Here is a 17,887-nt window from a genome sequence, read left to right as displayed (position 1 = left end):
CACTGGTCACAATTGGCCCTGACCTTACTCTCTTATCCCATCTAGAACTTCCCTTCCCATTTATTCGGGAGTCCTTTGCAATTTCTCCTGTATTCGCTTCCCCTTTAACTCCATCTTCATATTCCCAATTTGTCAACCCCTCCCCCCACGACTTAGTTTAAAGCCACACTTGTAGCACTAGCAAACCTGCCTGCCAGAATGTTGGTCCCCCTGCTGTTAAGGTGCAACCCGTCCCTTTTGTACAGGTCATCCCTACCCCAGAACAGACCCCAGTGGTCCAGAAATCTAAATCCCTGCTCCCTGCACCAGCCCCTCAGCCAAACATTCATATCCCGATCTCTCTGTTCCTGCCCTCACCAGCACGAGGTACAGGTAGCAGTCCAGAGATAATCACCCTCGACGTCCTACTTCTCAGTCTTCTTCCTAACTCTCTAAACTCACGTCGCAGTATCTCCTTCCTCTTCCTCCCAACGTCGTTCGTGCCCACGTGCACAACTACTTCCGGTTGATCGCCTTCCCTCGCTAGGATGTTCTGAAACCGGTCCGTGATGTCTTGAACCCTGGCACCAGGAAGGCAACAGACCATCCTCGAGTCCCGCCTGCTGCCACAGAATCTACTGTCCGTACCTCAGACAATGGAGTCACCCACTACTATGGCTCTTCCTGACTTCGGTCTCCCTGGTCGAGTCTCCTTGCCTGGGTTAGATCTGCCAACCTGTCCGCCGCTCGGACTGGAAGCGTCTTCTGCCCCAACAGCTCCCAAGAGAGTGTACCTGTTTGCAATAGGCACAGCCACCGGGGTCTCCTGTAGTCCACGTTCACTCCCCTTTGATCGTATCGATCAAACCTCAATCGACCCTAGGATCAGACCTAGGTCTCTGGCACTGTGAGGCAGCAACTCTACCGCTGCGCCACCATGCCACCCTTGTGTAGATTGGGTATCTTGGCCAAATTGGGCTGAAGGGCCTGTTTCCATTCGGTACGACTCAATGACTATTTCAATCTATGTTATCTACAGCACATCTCATTTCAGTCTGTATTCCAGAACCAGGGGTCACAGTTTAAGAATAAGGAGTAGGCCACTTGGGACTAAGATGAGGAAAAACCTTTTCACCCAGAGAGTTGTGAATCTGTGGAATTCTCTGCCACAGAAGGCAGTGGAGGCCGATTCACTGGATGTTTTCAAGAGAGAGCTAGATTTAGCTCTTAGCGGTAATGGAATCAAGGGATATGGGGAGAAAGCAGGAACGGGGCACTGATTGTGGATGATCAGCCATGATCATATTGAATGACGGTGCTGGCTTGAAGGGCCGAATGGCCTACTCCTGCACCTATTGTCTATGTTTCTCTAAAAACAAAGCAAGGAAGTGTAAGACTGTCTCAGAGACGCTCGCTCATGTGGAGTTCACTCTGGATTCCAATCTCTTGGAGTTACTTTAGCAACAGGATGAAAGCTGCAGGACAGATCGTGGAGACAGACCGACCGACCGAGGAAGTTCATTTAAATTCATCCACTAAATTAACCACATAACACGATTAATTCTCATGCTCTTGAAGAAGCTAATCTTATCAATAGGCAGATGGAAATGTTTAATTTACTATGGGGTGTAAAATCTATTGCAAAAGCTTTGAATCCTCTTATCTAATAGTTACACTTCATTCTAATTATTTTACTCCTTGCCTTCGGAGTTTATATAGGAACAGAAATGCCGGAGAGCTGAAATAAAAATAGAAAATGCTGGGATATAGGCAGATTAAGGAGCATCTTTAGAGTCATGGAGTTATATACGCTGACCAACATGCCCCATCTACACTAGCCCCATCTGCCCGCGTTTGGCCCATACCCCTCCAAACCTGTTCTGTCCACATACCTGTCCAAGTGTCCTTTAGATGTTGTCTTTGCCTACAAAGCAACAAAGCAATCAATTAGCAAGGGATTAGCAAACCAAAGCCTAACCTACTTTAAAAAAGCATTCTCGTTTCCAATTCCTCTTGGCAAAGTAAATGACTGTATTGGTCCTCATCTCCACGTCTGCCAGCCACTGCCGTCTCCGTTCACTGGTCTTGCGTGCTCTTCATGGTTCACTTCCTTCAGATGTGCATCATCAAAAACTTGGACATTCTTCATCTCAGTCATTATTATAAATTATGGACAAAGAGGGAGGGCCCAATATTGATGCTGATAGCATGCCACACGCAACAACGTGTCAATATGAACACCTACTGCATCTACAAACATTCTGGAGCAATGTCTGAAGAAGGGTCTCGACCCGAAACGTCGCCCATTCCATCTCTCCACAGATGCTGCCTGTCCCGACAAAATAGTTGTTCCTCCCTCTGCCTTGTCCTTTAACCCAATAATAATATCTCCCCGCAGAGAAGGAATGGGTGACGTTTCACACTTTGTACTTCCATATCTCTGTGTCTCCCTCTCCCCTGACATCAGTCTGAAGAAGGGTCTCGACCCAAAACGTCACCCATTCCTTCTCTCCAGAGCTGCTGCCTGACCCGCTGAGTTACTCAAGCACTTTTGTGTCTAACTTCCAACATTCTGTTCTGTGTTCCTTAAACAATATTATATCCAATGCCAGAATATCAATCCAAATCCCATGACCCTTTGTTTTATGTGACTATTTTTTTGTACGTTGTCTTATAAAACCGCCATTGACTCCATCTACACTTCACGCTGCCTCAGAAGAGCAGCCAAAATAATCAAAGACTTGGCCCACCCTGGTCATTCCTTCTCCTCCCCGCTCCTGTCTGGCAGAAGGTACAGGAGCTTGAAAGCGCGCACCACCAGACTCAGCAACAGCTTCTTCCCCTCTGTTATCATCCTTCTGAACGGCCCTTCCATAAGCTCGGGCACTGTCCGATTCACCTCTACCCCATTGTGGACATTGGACTTTGTCTGTGGAACTGATGCGCTACAACGCTGAGAACTATATCCTGCACTCTGTATCTTCCCCTGTGCTCCACCTGTTAGACTTGAGTTTGACTTGATTGTATTTATGTATAGTATTATCTGATCTGATCAGACAGCATGCAAAACAAAGCATTTCACTGTACCTCGGTACACATGACAGTAATAAACCTGAACCTAAACCTAAGAAATGCTTTTGAAAACATAGGCAATACCAACCCCTTTCCTACAGTCTGTAGAAGGGTCTCGACCCAAAACGTCACCCATTCCTTCTCTCCACAGATGCTGCCTGACCCGCTGAGTTACTCCAGCACTCTGTGAAACGTCACCTATCCATGTTCTCCACAGATGCTGCCTGACCCGCTGAGTTACTCCAGCACTCTGTGAAACGTCACCTATCCACGTTGTCCACAGATGCTGCCTGACCCGCTGAGTTACTCCAGCACTCGGTGTAAACTGGCATCTGCAGTTCCTTCCTACACATCTTTCCTACGGTTGCTTCCCCTAGCCTGGTGTTTATTCAGTGTGGTTCATGGTTCACCATATTGCCCAAGTGTCTGAGTGTATCCATCCCACAGTGCATTGTTCCCCATCGCTGCCATGTTAATCACTCACATTGAAACAGATGCCCGGCTCATTTAAACATGGACGTGGCGTTTCCACCCTCCATCTGTTCTGGCGTGTTTCGTAATCTCAGGCCATCAGCATCGTTCCTGTGCTGTGTGTGAAGCCAGTGATGCAGGAAGGCTGGGCACGCTGCCTGTCCACGCTCACTCTCCCTCGACCTTGTCCAGAGGCATTACTTACTCTGTATCTCTCTTTGTCCCAGCGCTCGACATGCCCCATCACTTCTGCTCCATTTATCGCCACTTCCTCAGTGACAACGGACATAAAATGTTGTTGTGCAGGATGGAACTGCAGATGCTGGTTTAAACCAAGGATAGACACAACACGCTGGAATACCTAACCAGTCTGCAGAAGGGTCTTGACCCGAAACATCACCCATCCCTTCTCTCCAGAGATGCTGCCTGTCCCGATAAAATAGTTGTTCCTCCTCCGCCTTGTTTTACCCAACATTAATATCTCCCCGCAGAGAAGGAATGGGTGAGGTTTCACACGTTACACTTCCATATCTCTGTGTCTCCCTCTCCCCTGACATCAGTCTGAAGAAGGGTCTCGACCCGAAACGTCACCCATTCCTTCTCTCCAGAGATGCTGCCTGACCCGTTGAGTTACTCCAGCAGTTTACGTCTATCTTCGGTGTAAACCAGCATCTGCAGTTGCTTCCCATCACGGTAGACGTAGACCCCAATGGTTCTTGTAACCCTGATTTATATGTTTATGCTCACAATCCATCACCCTCATCTTTAAATGTGGCTATATAGTTGAGTTTAGTTTATTGTCACGTGTACCGAGGTACAGTGAAAAGCTTCTGTTGCGAGCAAACCAGCCAACGGAAAGACAATACATGATTACAATCGAACCGTCCACAGTGCGCAGATACACGTATGTATAGGTAAGGGGACTAGAGGTAAAAGAGCCATTAGGAGGCAGTGATCACAACATGATAAGTTTTACTCTGCAAATGGAAAGGCAGAAGGGCAGAAGGGAAAATCGGAAGTGTCGGTATTACAGTATAGCAAAGGGGATTACAGAGGCATGAGGCAGGAGCTGGCCAAAATTGACTGGAAGGAGGCCCTAGCAGGGAAGACGGTAGAACAGCAATGGCAGGTATTCCTGGGAATAATGCAGAGGTTGCAGGATCAATTTATTCCAAAGAGGTGGAAAGACTCTAAGGGGAGTAAGAGACACCTGTGGCTGACGAGGGAAGTCAGGGACAGCATAAAAATTAAGGAAAGGAAGTATAACATAGCAAAGAAGAGTGGGAAGACAGAGGATTGGAACTCTTTTAAAGAGCAACAAAAGTTAACTAAAAAGGCAATACGGGGAGAAAAGATGAGGTACGAGGGTAAACTAGCCAATAATATAAAGGAGGATAGCAAAAGTTTTTTTAGGTACGTGAAGAGGAAAAAAATAGTCAAGGCAAATGTGGGTCCCTTGAAGACAGAAACAGGGGAATTTATTATGGGGAACAAAGAAATGGCAGACGAGTTAAATCGTTACTTTGGATCTGTCTTCACTGAGGAAGATACACACAATCTCCCAAATGTTCTAGGGGCCGGAGAACCTAGGGTGATGGAGGAACTGAAGGAAATCCACATTTGGCAGGAAATGGTTTTGGGTAGACTGATGGGACTGAAGGTTGCTAAATCCCTAGGGCCTGATGGTCTGCATCCCAGGGTACTTAAGGAGGTGGCTCTAGAAATAGTGGAAGCATTGGAGATCATTTTTCAATGTTCTATAGATTCAGGATCAGTTCCTGTGGATTGGAGGATAGCAAATGTTATCCCACTTTTTAAGAAAGGAGGGAGAGAGAAAATGGGTAATTATAGACCAGTTAGTCTGACATCAGTGGTGGGGAAGATGCTGGAGTCAATTATAAAAGACGAAATTGCTGAGCATTTGGATAGCAGTAACGGGATCATTCCGAGTCAGCATGGATTTACAAAGGGGAAATCATGCTTGACAAATCTACTGGAATTTTTTGAGGATGTAACTAGGAAAATTGACAGGGGAGAGTCAGTGGATGTGGTGTACCTCGACTTTCAGAAAGCCTTCGACAAGGTCCCACATAGGAGATTAGTGGGCAAAATTAGGGCACATGGTATTGGGGGTAGGGTACTGACATGGATAGAAAATTGGTTGACAGACAGAAAGCAAAGAGTGGGGATAAATGGGGCCCTTTCGGAATGGCAGGCAGTGACCAGTGGGGTACCGCAAGGTTCGGTGCTGGGACCCCAGCTATTTACGATATACATTAATGACTTAGACGAAGGGATTAAAAGTAACATTAGCAAATTTGCAGATGATACTAAGCTGGGGGGTAGTGTGAATTGTGAGGAAGATGCAATAAGGCTGCAAGGTGACTTGGACAGGTTGTGTGAGTGGGCGGATACATGGCAGATGCAGTTTAATGTAGATAAATGTGAGGTTATTCACTTTGGAAGTAAGAATAGAAAGGCAGATTATTATCTGAATGGTGTCAAGTTAGGAGGAGGGGGAGTTCAATGAGATCTGGGTGTCCTAGTGCATCAGTCAATGAAAGGAAGCATGCAGGTACAGCAGGCAGTGAAGAAAGCCAATGGAATGTTGGCCTTCGTAACAAGAGGAGTTGAGTATAGGAGCAAAGAGGTCCTTCTACAGTTGTACCGGGCCCTGGTGAGACCGCACCTGCAGTACTGTGTGCAGTTTTGGTCTCCAAATTTGAGGAAGGATATTCTTGCTATGGAGGGCGTGCAGCGTAGGTTCACTAGGTTAATTCCCGGAATGGCGGGACTGTTGTATGTTGAAAGGCTGGAGCGATTGGGCTTGTATACACTGGAATTTAGAAGGATGAGGGGGGATCTTATTGAAACATATAAGATAATTAGGGGATTGGACACATTAGAGGCAGGAAACATGTTCCCAATGTTGGGGGAGTCCAGAACAAGGGGCCACAGTTTAAGAATAAGGGGTAGGCCATTTAGAACGGAGATGAGGAAGAACTTTTTCAGTCAGAGAGTGGTGAAGGTGTGGAATTCTCTGCCTCAGAAGGCAGTGGAGGCCAGTTTGTCGGATGCTTTCAAGAGAGAGCTGGATAGAGCTCTTAAGGATAGCGGAGTGAGGGGGTATGGGGAGAAGGCAGGAACGGGGTACTGATTGAGAGTGATCAGCCATGATCGCATTGAATGGCGGTGCTGGCTCGAAGGGCTGAATGGCCTACTCCTGCACCTATTGTCTATTGTCTATTGTCTAGATACATTTTCACCATTAACAGCTGTTTTATGAAACTCTCCCAGTTCATAAGTTTATTGCTGTGGTATTTTCTGAAGACAAGTTGTGCACTGTGAAATATATTTAGTTATGTATATTACGTATATATGTATATTGTATATAGATATGGTGGCGCAGCGGTAGAGTTGCTGCCTTACAGCGAATGCAGCGCCGAAGACCCGGGTTCCATCCTGACTACGGGTGCTGTCTGTACGGAGTTTGTACGTTCTCCCCGTGACCTTCGTGGGGTTTCTCTGAGGTCTTCCGTTTCCTCCCACACTCCAAAGATGCACAGGTTTGCAGGTTAATTGGCTGGGTGTCATTGTAAATTGTCCCTAGTGTGTGCAGGATAGTGTTAATGTGTGGGGATCGCTGGCCGGTGCGGACCCGGTGGGCCGAAGGGCCTGTTTCCGCGCTGTATCTCTGAACTAAAACTAAGCTAAACTAAATGTGCACACAGAAATGCACCTTTAGTTGGAAATCTGACTATTTTTTTAATCGATGATAATAACATACTTGACACAATACTGCAACTATTCCCGAAAATCCATTTACCTGGAAATAATTTGTGTATCTGCAAACTTTGTTAATTTAACCATAAAACCACTGAATATAATTGCAAACTTGTCCAATAAGTTCTTTCTGTATATTTTGTAATTAATCTGACAATGTCAAGCTGTGCTTGGGGAAAGATTACAAAGTAGGTCACAATTTGTACCGGGCCATAATGTTGGTTCTGATTATATAAGAGCAATCGCTCTGAATAAAAGGAAGCTTTAGAATTAAATGGCAACCGATTAGCACGCAGCGATCACAGAGAGTTATAAACCTTTCATCCACCCACTCTGCACAAAGGCAGGGTAGTCTCTCGCTCCCTGGAGCCACTGACACATTCAGCCCCATTAACATTCAGAAGACACACACAAAGTGCCAGAGTAACGCAGCGGGACAGGCAGCATCTCTGGAGAGAAGGAATGGGGGACGTTTCGGGTTGAGACCCTTCTTCAGACTTCGGTCACCCATTCCTTCTCTCCAGAGATGCTGCCTGTCCCGCTGCGTTACTCCAGCACTTTGTGTCTATCTTCAGTTTAAACCAGCATCTGCAGTTCCTTCCTATACATTAACATTCAAACAGGCAGGGGTCTTATTTCATTTAGGAACCATTTTTCAGTAACTGTACCTATCAAAATCCATCTACCATTGTACATTTTCTGCTGAGCTAACATCTTTGCACTGAGTATATTTTAAGCAAGACTTGTCTTTCTGTTCCCACTGCTCTCAGTAGTATATTGTACTCACACTCTGGTGATCATTATTTAAGCTTGAAAGCCTTTATCGAGAAGCTTTGCTGTATGAGGACATGGTGTGTGTGTGTGAAAGCTGATTAGAAAATTTACAGCAGTTGGTTCTTTGAAGAATATACTTTTTATTAACTGCATCAGGCTAAACCTATCTCCTTCAGCCTGCCTTGCCAGGACTCCTCAGTGAATTAAAATGTAATGTACGTAGATTTAGTGTGGAGGCAATTAACCTCCACAATTGTTTATCACGCGGGTGTTTGAGTAATACTGTGCAGCACAGTCATTAATTACCATCTGAAGCTTTGATACAATGAACACAATCTGATTTCATGCTTGGATGCATTCATCATTCTGAACATCTGCGGACTGACCAAGCATCTCCCTGTCTTTACAAGAGAGTTATTTTCCATACAGCTGTGCTCCTTCACACTGTGTGAAACAGCAATGTAATAAAAAGACTCTGTGATCAGAGTCAGCCCACAGTTTAAACAGGAACATGGTTGTGTGACACTGACCCGCATTGAAAATTACAAGTTTCATCTGTGCAAAAAAAGCTGCTCATAATTCACCGTCCTTGATTTTACATTTTACATCGATCCGAAACGTCACCCATTCCTCCTCTCCAGAGATGCTGCCTGTCCGGCTGAGTTACTCCAGCACTCTGTGAAACGTCACCTATCCATGTTCTCCACAGATGCTGCCTGACCCGCTGAGTTACTGCAGCACTCTGTGAAACGTCACCTATCCATGTTCTCCAGAGATGCTGCCTGTCCGGCTGAGTTACTCCAGCACTCTGTGAAACGTCACCTATCCATGTTCTCCACAGATGCTGCCTGACCCGCTGAGTTACTCCAGCACTCTGTGAAACGTCACCTATCCATGTTCTCCAGAGATGCTGCCTGACCCGCTGAGTTACTCCAGCACTCTGTGTCTTTCTTCATTTACATTTTTAATGTTTTCAGATTGAATGCTTGGAGCCTTTAATCTTCGTGACCACATAAATACTTCATAGAGCTGAACCCAGCAGACGTTTAGACTTTAGAGTTACTGCTCGGAAACAGGCCCTTTGGCCCACCGAGATCCGCGCCGACCAGCGGTCACCCAGAACACTAGCATTATACGACACACCAGGGACAATTTATACAAAAGCCAATTAACTTACAAACCTGTGCATCTGTGGAGAGTGGGAGGAAACCAGAGCACCCATAGAAAACCCACGTGGTCACAGGGAGAACATACAAACTCCTTACAGGCAGCAACGGTAGTCAGGATGGAACCCGGGTCTCTGGCGCCGTGAGGCAGCAACTCTACCGCTGCGCCACCGTGCCGCACCAACTTCTGACGCTATTTATCAGGTTTACATTCAGTAAAGCGAAATCTACAGAACTTCAGCATTCGGGCAACTTTGCAACAATTTCCTTCCATCTCTGCGATGTGTGGATGATGGTTCCCCAGACACCAATGTTAACGCACATGCCACACATTGAAGCATCTCACACCAAACTCCTCTGCACTCCTCACCCAATCAGTCTTGATATTATAGCCACATCAGGATTAGTTTCAATTCACAAAGGGACAATACTTTCAAACAAGGCCATGCCATCAGGAAGGCGATGGATCTGTGTTCCATGGGGATGAAAGGCTTGCCGCCACTTCCAGGACAAGGATCTTACTCACAAGCGTGAGTAGAAATCATTGTTTTGAACAGTTTTGCCCAGTGCTCTCTGCCCCAGTGTGGAAGTAGTGAACTGGACAGTTAGTGCAGTGCAGTGCAGTGGTTGCCAACATGTCCTGCATCAATGGGAGAGCTGCTGTCTCACAGAGAGCCAGGTTCGATCCTGGCCCCGGCTGCTGTGCTGTCTGTGTGGAGTTTGCACGTTCTCCCTGTGACCTCGTGGATTTCCACTGCTTACCGAGCCAACTCATCGACTCTGCCTCTGCCAGTCTGTTATTCAAAGCTTAATATGTGTCCTTTGTAGTCTTGGACCAGGCCATGCAGTGCCCCAACCAAAACAAATTGCTCACAAACCCTCTGTTCTTCCCCTCTGTTATCAGGCTTCTGAACGGCCCTTCCATAAGCTAGGGTACTGTCCAATTCAGACATTGGACTTTGTCTGTGGAACTGGTGCGCTACAATGCTGAGAACTATATTCTGCACTCTTTATAGAGTCACAGAGTGATACAACAAGGAAACAGGCCCTTTGGCCCAACATGCCCACACCGGCCAACATGTCCCGACTATACTAGTCCCACCTGCCCTCGTTTGGTCCACATCCCTCCAAACCTGTCCAATCCATGTACCTGTCTAACTGTTTCTTAAATGATGGGATAGTCCCAGGCTCAACTACCTCCTCTGGCAGCTCGTTCCGTACACCCACCACCCTCTGTGTGGAAAAGTTACACCTCAGATTCCTATTCAATCTTTTCCCCTTCACCTTGAACCCATGTCCTCTGGTCCTCGATTCCGCTACTCTGGGCAAGAGACTCTGTGCACCTGTGTATCTTCCCCTTTGTTCTACCTATTGTACCTGAGTTTGACCTGATTGTATTTATGCACAATATTATCAGATCTGTTTGGACAGCATGCGAAACAGAGCTTTTCACTGTACCTCGGTACACATGACAGTAATAAATCTAAATGTAATCATTAATAAAATTACATTCATATTTTGCTTAAAACTCAACGATTAATAATAGGGTTTTCTTCATTAAAATTATTTTTCCTACAGCATTCGCTGGTTTACAATATTGTCTTAAGATGACTGCAAATAGATACGTGCACAATATGAACAGATAGCCAAAGATAAACACAAGATGCTGGAGTAACTCAGCGGGTCAGGCAGCATCTCTGGAGAGTAGGAATGGGTGACGTTTCGGGTCGAGACCCTTCTTCAGTCTGAAGCAAAGAACTGCATGGCCCTATGTTTCTATGACTGCATGTACTTATGTATGGTACGACTGGACCGGATAGCATGCAAAACAAAGCTTGTCACTGTACCTCAATGTGACAAAGGTGGGCCGAAGGGCCAGGCTCCATGCTGGATGACGATGATTCTATGATTCTATGACTCTATGACTCTATGACTATTACTCTGTGATTCTGTGACTCTGTGATTCTATCACTCTGTGATTCTATTACTCTGTGACTCTGTGATTCTGTGATTCTGTGACTCTGTGATTCTATGACCCGAAAAGTCATCCATTCTTCCTCTCCAGAGACACTGCCTTTCCCGCTGAGTTACTCCAGCATCTTGTGTCTATCGTCGGTTTAAACCAGCATCTGCCGTTCCTACCTGTATAATATGGACAGTTGTTTATACTTTGTGGGCCATTTTATTATAGAATATTTTCTTCAAACATTGTCCGCTGAGCAAGATTCCTTGCATGATGCCACCTTTAGATAAATCTCTGCACAGCTCATGTGCATTCCACCATCACTGATGATTGCCCATGGCAATGATTGCCATAGTAACAATATATGTGCAAATTGACTGTTTTTAATCGTATTGCCTAGAAATAGAATGGTTCCTAATAGCAGCAAAAAATAGCAGAGATTGATAGTTTCTTGATTAGTGCGGGTGTCAGAGGTTATGGGGGAAAGGCAGGAGAATGGGGTTATGAGGGAGAGATAGATCAGCCATGATTGAATGGCAGCTTAGACTTGATGGGCCGAAAGGCCTAATTCTGCTCCTATCACTTATGACCTCATGGCATTATGACTTATGATATATGTGTGGTGTTAACATCTATCCCTTCATGCTGCTGTTAGTCTGCTGGGCGAGTTATAGAGCCATAGAATCATAGAATCACAGAGTCGTCGCGTCATGTAGTCATAGAGTCAAGAGTCACAGAGTCACAGAGACACAGAGTCACAGAGACACAGAGTCACAGAGACACAGAGACACAGAGTCACAGAGACACAGAGTCACAGAGTCACAGAGACACAGAGTCACAGAGTCACAGAGACACAGAGTCACAGAGACACAGAGACACAGAGTCACAGAGTCACAGAGACACAGAGACACAGAGTCACAGAGTCACAGAGACACAGAGTCACAGAGACACAGAGACACAGAGACACAGAGACACAGAGTCACAGAGTCACAGAGACACAGAGTCACAGAGTCACAGAGTCACAGAGTCACAGAGACACAGAGACACAGAGTCACAGAGTCACAGAGACACAGAGTCACAGAGTCACAGAGTCACAGAGTCACAGAGTCACAGAGTCATAGAATCATCGTCATCCAGCATGGAGCCTGGCCCTTCGGCCCACCTTTGTCACATTGAGGTACAGTGACAAGCTTTGTTTTGCATGCTATCCGGTCCAGTCGTACCATACATAAGTACATGCAGTCATAGAAACATAGGGCCATGCAGCGTGAAAACTGGCCCTTCGGCCCACCTTGCCCATGCTGACCAACATGTCCCATCTACACTAGTCCCACCTGCCTGTTGAATTGATTTGAATTGAATACGTTATTGTCGCCTGTAACAAGTCACAGTGAAGTTCTTTGCTTGCGTACCTAAGGTATGCAAATAATCGCCACGTAAAGGGCACTTGCAAAGTTACAAATCTCCTCCCCCCTTCCCCCGTGCCAGTTCCCCCTTTGTTCTCCCCCCTCCCCATCCTCACGCCGGTCCCCCTATGCTGGGTCCACACGCCTCTAAACCTGTCCTGTCCATGTACATGTCTAAATGTTTCTTATACGTTAGTATAGTCCCAGCCTCAACTGCCTCCTCCAGCACGTTCCATACACCCACCAGGCTCCCTGTAAAAAACCTTCACTCTCACATTGCTATTCAATCTTTTCCGTTTCACCTTCAATATTCACGGCACCATCTTTCATCTTGTACCATTGTGTGTGCTTTTTCTTTTAGTTTATGAATGAATGAATGAATAAGTTTATTAGATTTTTAGATTTTTAGATTTAGAGATACAGCGCGGAAACAGGCCCTTCGGCCCACCGGGTCCGTGCCGCCCAGCGATCCCCACACATTAACACTGTCCTACACACACTAGGGACAATTTTTTAAACATTTTCCCAGCCAATTAACCTACATACCTGTACATCTTTGGAGATTATTGGCCAAGTATGTACACATACAAGGAATGTGCCTTGGTGCTCTGCTCACAAGTAACAACACGACATACAGTAAACAATTAAGAATAAAGCATGAAACATTAAAACATTATAGTCTAAATGATCTTTCTCAACACTTTCAAATAAACTGTGTTTTGTTTAATAACATTTTTACATGGCTGGCTCAGTGGCACAGCGGTAAAGTTACTGCCTCACAGCGGTAAAGTTACTGCCTCACAGCGCCAGAGACCAGGGACACTCGGGACAATTTAACATTTATACATTTTTACCGAAGCCAATTAACCTACAAACCTGCGCGTCTTTGGAGTGTGGGAGGAAACCGAAGCACCCGGAGATAACCCACACAGGTCGCAGGAAGAACGTACAAACTCCGTACAGACAGCACCCATAGTCAGGATGGAACCCGGGTCTCTGGCGCTGTGAGGCAGCAACTACCGCTGGTGCTAGACTCTCCCACTAGTGGAAACAACCTCTCCGTACCCTTGAGTTTGGAAGCTGTTGAGCTCCTCGTAAGCAGTTAGAAACTTCGTGACAATTTGAGAAATGTATTACTGCCCTCCAGTCTGAAACAAACTGTCAGGTAAATAAATGCCTGACATAAACTGGAGTGTTTCAGCTTGGTAAAATCACCCTCACCTCGATCAGCTTTAGTGAGTGTGATTAGGTCTACTCTAGCAACTCTTGCCTGATGACCCCCAAGCAATGTCTGAGTGGAAAGGCATTGCAATTAATCTGTGGTGGTTTCTCCTTTCACTTTATAATGTGTACATTTCTCGGAGGGATCCAAGGCCGTTGTTGGTTATTGCTGTGCAGGTGATTTGTGTTGTCAGCATTGTGTCTGGACCTCGGCTAGTGTGAACGACTAACGTCGGCAGCTGGGTCATATCCATCAGCGTGGGGTCGGCACTGGACAGACAAACCAAGGCAGGGTCCCAGAGGAAACACTAATGATGTAGGTTTGGCCACTGAAGGTAGATGACGTTACTTTGAAAGAGTCATGTACAATTAGTTTTGTCTACCTGCCGTCATTTTCACACATTAAGGCAATCCTGGCCACTTTTGCCCTTTGGGTACGATGTCAGCAGAATGTTAGTGGTTGAGATTGCCACTTTGTAAACACACACAATCTATCCCAGCCTTCCAAAGAACCTCTTAGCTGCAACTGCAATTGTGCAATAATGTTTCAGGGAATTATGCGGCATTTTATGCTGTAAATTTCTCCAGTTCCACACTGCAGCATTTTGCAATTGCGGCACCAGAGACCCGGGTTCGATCCTGACCTCGGGTGTTGTCTGTGTGTGTGCACGTTCTTCCGTGACCGCGTGGGTTTACTCTGGGTTCTCCAGTTTCCTCCCGCAATCCAAAGACGTGAATGTTTGTAGGTTAATTGTCGCTCGTGTGCGGGGAGTGGATGGGACAGAGGGATAGTATAGCACTGGTGTGAAGGGGTGACCGATGGTCGGCGTGGACTCGGTGGGCTGAAGGGGAGTCCATGCTGTGTCTTTAATCAATCAATAAGGTCATCATTAATCAATTAATAATCAATCATAAAGGTAAACATGTTTGTGCGCTAAGCTGGTAGTGCGTTTTTCTTGTCATTAATCAAAATGGCATCTTTATTATCATTGGAAACCAAGGATGCTTATACAAATTATTTTTGTCAGTTGATTTACTGTTAGATTTTAATATTAATAATTCAGTTTTTCTGACACCCCCTTTGACCCCCTTCACATAACATGTTCGCCTCAGGTCTGAAGAACGGTCTCGACCCAAAACGTCACCCATTCCTTCTCCAGAGATGCTGCAGCACTCTGTGAAACGTTACCTATCCATGTTCTCCACAGATGCTGCCTGACCCGCTGAGTTACTCCAGCACTCTGTGAAACGTCACCTATCCATGTTCTCCACAGATGCTGCCTGACCCGCTGAGTTACTCCAGCACTCTGTGAAACGTCACCTATCCATGTTCTCCACAGATGCTGCCTGACCCGCTGAGTTACTCCAGCACTGTATGAAACATCACCTATCCTTGTTGTGTTGCTGTTTACAATTATTTATTAATTAATTGAAACATAAATGGACCACATATTTGTTTATCACTGTATATAATATTGGTAAACTTCAGACTATCTTTGATGGCACTTTGCTGGCTTTACCTTGCACTAAACGTTATTCCCTTATCATGTATCAGTACCCTGTAAATGGATCGAATGTAATCGTGCATTGTCTTTCCACTGACTGGTCAGTGCACTTTTCAACAAAAGCTTTTTACTGTACCTCGGAACACATGGCAATAACCTAAACTGTAAGGTAGACACAAAGTGCTGGAGTAACAGCGGGTCAGGCAGCATCTCTGGAGAGAAGGAATGGGTGACATTTCGGGTCGAGACCCTTCTGAAGAAGACCCGAAACGTCACCTATCCATGTTCTCCACAGATGCTGCCTGACCCGCTGAGTTACTCCAACATTTTGTGTCTACCTTCGATTTAAACCGGCATCTGCAGTTTTCTTTCCTAAACTAAACTGTAAACTGTAATCGGATGAAAAACAACATTGGATGAAATTGCCTGAGGTTGACCATTGACCATGCTGCGTTCTATCTCCCACCCACTAGCATTTCCGTGAACACCTCGATACGCTGAATGCCAAAGGGATCGGGATGCTGGGCTTTGCTCTGGCCGAGGCTTTCATCCTTCTGAACCAGGTAACGGCCAGAACTGACCACTCTACTCTTCCCAGGGTCCACACTGTGTGCAGCTCCACACTGCCAGGGGGGTGGGGGAAGGGGGGGGGGGGGGGCGGTGGGAATGGGGAATACATGCATGTTTATTGTTCATGTTCATGTTCATAAGTAATAGGAGCAGAATTAGGCCATTCGGCCCATCATGTCTACTCCGCCATTCAGTCATAGCCGGTTAGATTTAGCTCTTAGGGCTAATGGAATCAAGGGATATGTGGAGAAAGCAGGAACAGGGTACTAGACAATAGACAATAGACAATAGGTGCAGGAGTAGGCCATTCGGCCCTTCGAGCCAGCACCACCATTCAATGAACCAAACTGACAAACTGATGTCTCCACAACACGCCATGTGCCGGTGTGAGCCGCATAAAGACAACCCTCAATCCACTGCCAATGGATTTGCCTCTATTGCTGCCGACTGCTTTGCTGATCACCTGATCACAAAGAACTATTTGATTCCCATTGATCCGTTTAATGACAATCATGCATCATTGGAACCAATCAATCCTCATCATGAATGCACATTTCGATCTTTACAACATTCTCAACTATTATTCATTCCAGTGTAGCTCAACATTAGGTGCAGCATCTTGACAACATTCAGTCTGATATCACCTATTTATGCCTTGCCATTTTAGTTTAGTTTAGTTTAGAGACACAGCACTTTGTGATGAACTACAATTAACATAATGATTTATCATTTGCCATGGAAATCTCAATGCATTCTGACATTGCAGCAATAAGACATTGGGACGGGTACACAGATGGGAATGGCTTAGCAGGAACAGACACAAAGAGTGCTGGAGTGACTCAGAGGGTCAGGCAGCATCTCCGGACAAAAAGGATGGGTGACATTCCGGGTCGGGACCCTTCTTCAGACTCAGCTCCATCCATTTCTCCAGAGACGCTGCCTGGCCCACTGAGTTACTCCAGCACTTTGTGTATATTGTCAGTATAAACCACCATCTGCAGTTCCTTTCGACACAAGGCTTAGCAGGATATGGGCGAATGGAATTAGCTTAGATGGGGCATCTTGGCCAGCGTGGGCGAGTTGGGCCGAAGGGCCTGATTCTGTATAGCATGACCCTACGACTCCATTTAGTCATTTTGGAAAAACATCGTACTCTGTGCTACGGGAACATCAAATTACAAAATAAAAAATGTTTTCAAGTCGGGAGAGGAGAACAGTATTAATATGAAAGTTATAGAGTCAAACAACCATGCAACACGGAAATAAGCCCTTCGGCCCAACTTGCCCATACCGACTAACATGTCCCATCTACACAAGTCCCACCTGCCCACATTTGGCCCATATCACTCCAAACCTGCCCTATCCACGTATATTTCCAAATGTGTTTCAAATATTGTTTGGTAATGTATATGGATACATTTTACTTTCAAACATTTCATCAATTATTTTTAGGTCTCTTTAACTTAATGAAATAAAATTCTGACAACTGCCTTTCAAGGGACCATATCATTTATCATTCCTTGTGTAGGAAGGAACTGCAGATGCTGGTTTAAACCGAATATAAACACAAAAAAAATGGAGTAACTCAGCGGGACAGGCAGCATCTCTGGAGAGAAGGAATAAGGTCATAAGTGATAGGAGCAGAATTAGGCCACTCGGCACATATAATAGGTGACGTATTAGGTCGAGACCCTTCTTCAGATTGAAGAAGGGTTTAACCTGACTGACTGAAGAAAGGTCTCGACCCGAAATGTCACCTATTCCGCTGAGATATTCCAGCACTCTGTGAAACGTCACCTATCCATGTTCTCCACAGATGCTGCCTGACCCCCTGCGTTACTCCAGCACTCTGTGAAACGTCACCTATCCATGTTCTCCACAGATGCTGCCTGACCCGCTGAGTTACTCCAGCACTCTGTGAAACGTCACCTATCCATGTTCCCCAGAGATGCATTTCAGAGTGCTGGAGTTACTCCA

At 45.8% G+C, this 17,887-nt stretch overlaps 1 protein-coding gene across 1 annotated transcript in view; it reads left to right on the top strand.

The window, feature by feature from the left end:
• cacna2d3a (calcium channel, voltage-dependent, alpha 2/delta subunit 3a) overlaps window positions 1-17,887 on the top strand; it is a 337,954-nt gene that overhangs the window by 117,806 nt on the left and 202,261 nt on the right. Inside the window, exon 9 of the mRNA XM_078414636.1 lies at window positions 15,814-15,903. Coding sequence (XP_078270762.1) covers window positions 15,814-15,903 — 90 coding nt within the window. The remainder of the gene's footprint in view (window positions 1-15,813; window positions 15,904-17,887) is intronic.

This window comes from Rhinoraja longicauda, chromosome 17 (genome assembly GCF_053455715.1).
Source record: "Rhinoraja longicauda isolate Sanriku21f chromosome 17, sRhiLon1.1, whole genome shotgun sequence".
In the NCBI taxonomy this organism is placed as follows: Eukaryota; Metazoa; Chordata; class Chondrichthyes; order Rajiformes; family Arhynchobatidae; genus Rhinoraja; species Rhinoraja longicauda.
Note: the sequence above shows the minus strand (reverse complement) of the source record. Positions and strands in the feature narration are given on the sequence as shown.